Source organism: Dermacentor silvarum, chromosome 6 (assembly GCF_013339745.2).
Source record: "Dermacentor silvarum isolate Dsil-2018 chromosome 6, BIME_Dsil_1.4, whole genome shotgun sequence".
In the NCBI taxonomy this organism is placed as follows: domain Eukaryota; kingdom Metazoa; phylum Arthropoda; class Arachnida; order Ixodida; family Ixodidae; genus Dermacentor; species Dermacentor silvarum.
The window spans coordinates 41554616-41560615 of NC_051159.1; the positions used below are offsets into that span (position 1 = coordinate 41554616).

The 6000-nt window shown below is 45.6% G+C and overlaps 1 protein-coding gene across 1 annotated transcript in view; it reads left to right on the plus strand.

Moving 5' to 3' along the window:
- The window catches only part of LOC119456626 (nephrin-like), a 36720-nt gene extending 31687 nt beyond the window's left edge, over positions 1–5033 (plus strand). Inside the window, exons 6-7 of the mRNA XM_049668987.1 lie at positions 496–748; positions 4686–5033. Coding sequence (XP_049524944.1) covers positions 496–748; positions 4686–4919 — 487 coding nt within the window. The 3' untranslated portion in view covers positions 4920–5033. The remainder of the gene's footprint in view (positions 1–495; positions 749–4685) is intronic.
- The last annotated feature ends 967 nt before the right edge of the window (positions 5034–6000 follow it).

The following is a 6000-nucleotide window of genomic DNA, read 5'->3' on the forward strand; positions in this document are numbered from 1 at the left end:
ATACTACGTTCCCATGATTAAAACAGGGTATACTGACTTTAACAACGGTGAGGTGAACTGCTCTGAAGCGCGTTAATTATGTAGATTTTAAGCCTGTTCTCACCAGCCATGACTACGCCGGACAGATGTATATCCCGACGAGCACGGGTATTACATACCCTCTACTTCCTTCTAATGTAAACTCTGCGCTAAGTCTAGTTAACCCAAAACACCGAAGACTACTCTTGAGCTCTCGTTTGCTGCTTTTGAGCGCTCCTTCTCTAACTTCCATCTGCGCTATAGAAAAGTCAACCAACCTATAGGTCTTGATCGGCTTCTTTCAAAAGCTTCTTTCGTCGTCTTCTTGTGCTCTATTGATGTGCCCTGTGGCCCCGACAACTTATTTCTGGCACAAGTTACTCGAGTAAACGAAACAATGAATAATTAAAGGAGTCAAAATTCAACGAATGAATGAGTCAATGGTTCAGTCAATGAATCAATCTTTCGCACACGCAGCTACGTACCCCGCAGCGAGTTGGACTACGGCACGCTTTCGTGCCTGGCTAGCAACACTGTTGGCCCGGCCGAGGCCCCCTGCTTCTTCTCGGTGCTAGCGCCGGCGCCGAGGTGCCGTGTCGTCCAGCCGGGGCCCCGGCTCGCCTGCGTCACGGCGTCACCGCTCGTCCAAGGTGCCTCCCTTCTCGTTCAGCTAAGGGACCCCCGAGGAATGCTCCGGGCCTCTCTCAGATCAGCGCAGCCCGTAATTCTGGTACTCTGGAATTTTCATGGCCCATCGCGCGTGCTTAGCTTGTTTGTTTATCAATTTATGCATTTATCCATATCCCTATTGCAAAACCGGTACCCAGTGTCCAGTGTCATGCCGGATTATGGGCCCAGTGTCGCGCGCTGGGTGCTGGAGCGCTTAAGTGGCGCGGCAAACTGGAAGTTCTTTGTTGTTTGAAGCCAGGACGGGAGTGTTGCGGATTAAGATGTACCGAGTCAAGTACCAAGGTATAGACACGTTGTGCGGTGCGTATGGAGAGGAAGAGGAAACGGCTGAACACCTCATACTTTTCTGTAAAGGGCTTAACCCTACAGTGCAACGCAACGGGCTGATTTTTTCAAAGCATTGAGGTTTAGGGACAGGGGAGGCAAAATAGACTTTAAGCATGTAGAAATAGCCAAACGGAGGTTATCTGATCGGTGGCTAAAATCAAGGCAGGGGTGAAATTTCACACATCACAAAATATCACACATCACAAATTTCACAAAATAAATTAATAGTCATGGCTAGGTGGTATATGCCACCGCCCGATTGAAAGGGTTCAGCCTCATCCATCCATCCATCCATCCTCTGGGTACGGGTACGAAAAGCAGCTGTAGAGGGAGAAAAACGCGGTGCCGGGCTACCGTATGTATATATATATTTAAATAAAGAAGGCAAGAGAAAGTATTTCATTACAATAAAAAAAAAAGACAGAGACACGTACTTAACACCAAGATTCGATCGTCCGAGTTAAACATTACAATCCCGGTACTTTACCACTACGCCACGCCAAAACAGGTGATCTGAGAATAATTTACATATAAAAATCAAGCTGCAGTTTCAGTTGGTGCTTACAAGTCTTGCACAGGTATGGTAGATGCGCTTTCGCTCCGCTACTGTTAAGCTTACGCCTCTATCAGAAAGGAGAAGTTGTTATCCGTATTGAATATTATGCCTTCAAGTGCCACAACACCAATTTTCCTTTACGATTGGTATTTTAACTTCGAAAAAAGTCGCTCCATTGCCATGTATTTAGATAGGAGGCCCCGAGCTAAAGCTTCCTCTTAACGCATACACGTCACTTCGACGCGGTGAGTTCTCGCGGTTTTCTGACGTTGCGTGACAGTCAGGCGAAGTGGGCGCAGCCGAGAACTTGGCGAGAAATGCGTACGAATGAGAAATAATTGTTTCTTTTGTTCGGTTGTAATTATGCATAATAAGTGTGTACGTGACATATCAGACGGGGAGTTTTTGCGGTTTCCGTCACTTCGCGTGATAGACAGGCAAAGGGTGAGCGGCTCGAAAATTTTTGGACCAACCATGGACGACTGACTGACTGCAGAATTGGAATAGAAATAGTTTGAAAAATCCTTACGTTATGGCGCCCATGCACTGCTGCTGAGCCCTCGCTGATGCCAAATGAATAAAAAAAAAGAAATAAAAGAAGTACAAACTACTAAAAAACGAGGCGTTATTTCTGTTTACGTATTTATGTTCAGGAACGTAGCTATTCAAGGAAACAAAAGGTAAATGCAAAAAAAAAGTGATGCTCAGTGTCACATATGCATGCATAAATGGGGCAGCTCGCGCACATTTATTCGAACCTTCGACATGAAATAGATATTTATGACCTCAAAATATATCGATATTTCGGACAGGAGACTAGTATCTCTCAATAAAATTGTATCAAGCATTTACTATTCAACTGCGCCTATAATCCTTGCGTGCTGGAACCATTGCAGCACAAAAGAAACCAACGGAGTACGAGCCAGCGGATTCTAGCTATAACCAGTGCGTTTACAGCATATATCAGTGCCTTCCCGTGTCATAGCAGTGAAACCAGCGTTTCGTCCAGTGTGACCCAGCTATTTTCCAGCTACCTCACCGCTGTCCCAGTGACTACCAGCGAGCGCCAGCTTTCCCAATGTGATCCAGTGTCAAAAAACTCGCTCATTTCATGCTGGAAGACGCTGGCTTTAGCAATAGATATGGCAGAATATTGTTACAAGCTTACCAAGTTCAAGGAAGTTTTGTAATTCATGTCCATAGCTTATTGGACATTACGCTATTATCAAGAGAGATTTAGGCTATTTGTACTACTACCTTAACGCCCAGCAAAACATAGGAGGAAGGAGGCCGAGGCTATATCCTTTACAGCTGTCTTAAAACATGGCACAGATCGATCTCCATGGTATAAATGCGCAGCATATGACGTAATCGGCGTCATATGAAGGAGGAGAGGGCGGTTTTAGCTACGGCGATGAAGCCTGTCAGAGGCACAGAGACGAAAAAGCCCGAAGTTCGTTGAAATACAGAAAGCCCCTTCATGACGAATTGAAGTTCACAGGGGCTGCGTGCGCTTAAATCGAGAAGTTACTTACTGACCTTAGCAAGACAAGTCTCGTCGAAACGTTCAGTCGAGTCCGACACATTCCTCGTTCGATCACCACTGATCATGTCCTTCTCGTTCAAGACCCAGTAGCCTTATCGGAAACTTGGCGAACGCTGTACACACTCTGACGGGAAGGAGAGTGAATCATTATTGCATAGAACGCATGTCGGGGACACGCTTCTTTCACGAACCGACACGAGCACCCCCAACCGCTCTATAATGCACGATTACGCATGCATAAGCTACAGTCTGCATGAAACCGACAAGGTCTGGCCGTGCCGGCTTGACGCGTCGAAAACCGGTCGTCGGATTCACGTAAGTGCTAGCGGATCGGGCCGAGCGAGCGGCGAGGCGAGTTTTGTGAGCCCGCTTACAAGGGCTGGGTTCACTCACCGAATTCTTAGCTAGATGCTCGGAAAACTGCAAACCCACTTGGGTCAGGCTGGGCCAGCTCGACTTCCCATATAGCCCATTCGCGTCGAGTTCATGTAAACAAAGCTAAAGTATGGGCTCGAGCAGTGTGACTCTATTCGATTCGACCGTGCTCACCGCTATCGTTATCAGTTAAGGATTCCGTTGCTTTATGGGCAGAGGATCGTCTTTTCGGGTCTGGCGCTACTGCCTGACGACTTTCAAGTACCGAATCAAATAGAACGTTTTAGGTTTGCGTGATACGTGATGCGCTGCAGAGATGCCTGACACCGTTTTATCCTTTTAAGTTGACGGCGTTACAACTTTTTTATTTCGTTAAATGCCCCTACCAGTGCAGAGCTGGTTTCTCCGGTGCGTGCCAAGCAGCATTCCACTTATTCATCTGGATTAGTTTAAGAGGGGGACATTACTGTCTAGATAAATCGTTGTGCAGAAGTAGCTAATTGACAAAGTCGGGCTAAATATATATTTGTAATTAATGACCACAGCGCACATGTTCTAGTAGCGAAGTTGTATTCCGTCAACGTGCAAGATGTGTTCAATCGTAACAAATTCTTTAACCACTATTGGTTTGAAATATACGTAGTCAAAGTGTATGGCAGAATGCCTTGGTGTCGTTACTTTCCTGCAATAGTGCGAATATATAGAAAGCTGGAGGAAAATAACTAGGACAGAAATGGACACCAACCGTTCCGGTACTGCATCTTTCTTTTTTTCTGCACGTGTGCAAGAAGCCTAACATTTGTTCGCTCATGATTCGTTCTTTGTTGTAATTTGCATAGATACTGATGTCTACCTGTGCTTTTTCGGGAATACCGCAGCCTTATTGTCTGCAAAAAGCGTGCCAACCTGCCGCAGTGACTCAGCAGCTATGACGTTTTTCTGTAGAACACAAGGTTGCGTGTTCGACTCTCGACCGCGGCACTCACATTCTGGTGGGACCGCAATACAAAGGCGCATGTACACGATGCCTTTAGTGCTCATTAGACAGCCTGAGGTTGCAGGAAATGAATCCAGAGCCACTAACTCTAGCGTCTCTAAAGGTCCGTGTTTTGCTTTGGGGCACTTACCCAATTTCTAAAACGCCTGAAATGAATTTTTTCGCCTCTCACGCAGCTCAAAGGCCCAGCCTTTAATCATCACCTGCTGGCCACTGCATTCGTGGTGAGTGCTTCAGGACAGCGCAGCGCCGCTTCGACTCCGATTCACTTGATTCCAACGGGCCTTCAGGAGCACAGCGCAACGGCACACTCCAACGAAGCTGCCGTGAAATTCTTTAGTTGTAGATTGACTATGCTCATGGTGGTCTTTTGGTACCTCAAATTTAAGACTACCAAGATGCGGCATTAGAGTGTCTGTGCATCTCTGATTGGTGCAAGCAGCACCACGTCCGGAGAAAATAACCCAACCTTTTCAATAAGCAGCAGGAAACCAGGCTGTTTGATAAAACATTATATGCACAACGACCCCAGACTACTGTTACAGTGGTAGCGAAAGTTGCGGCTGTGACGCATCTTTGTATTTTTATACATATTGTTAGACGTTTGACTGTTTAATAAATATTTTTCGAACAAATACTTCAATAACTACTCGCCGCATGTGTGCCTGAAATGCGAAACCATGTATTTCCGGAGAACCTTCCGGCTAAGTGGGGTGATGAAGTTAGGAAATTTGCAGGCGCAAGTCGCAATCAGCTAGCGCAAGAAAGAGGAAATTGGAGATCGCAGGGAGAGGCCGTCGTCCTGCAGTGTACATAAATATAGGCTGCTGCTGCTGCTGCTGATGATGATGATCATGATGATAATCTTCCGCTGTATTGTAGATGTAGATCTGTATGCAAAAAAAAAAACTTATCAAAACATTGGGAGAAAACCGAACGCAAGAAAGTCTCTCACTGATTAGTGATTCAATATCACCAGCTAGCTACAAAACAGCTTCACTATGACACTTGGTTTCCGATATCTACAGGGGGACACTCAATTTCTCATGACTGCAGCACTCCATATAGGATGCCCCAGCTAACGTTAGCCAAGCTCTTTAATGAAATTTAAAAAAATATTTAAAAAGCACGGTGCGAGATAAGATTTTAAACTCCCCGATGTTCGGTTGTCAGACGTTCGACAACCAAACGCCGTAAGTCTTACAATTGCATCTTGCACCGTGTTTTCGTAATCCATTTTTTTTTAACAGCTTGGTAACGTTCGCTAGGACAGAAGGTATACAGTTGGTGTGTAGCTCATCCTGAACTGAAACCTGTCCGCTACGTACCACAGTTCCCATTAATTCCACGCAGCATGTGCTTTTGGAGAAACACGTGAAAATCCCTACGCATACAGTTTGTGCAACAGCTTGGGGTTGGTAATATCGATAAACAATTAATCGATTAAAAGTATCCCACAAAATGATGAATCTTCATCAATTTCCACGTTTC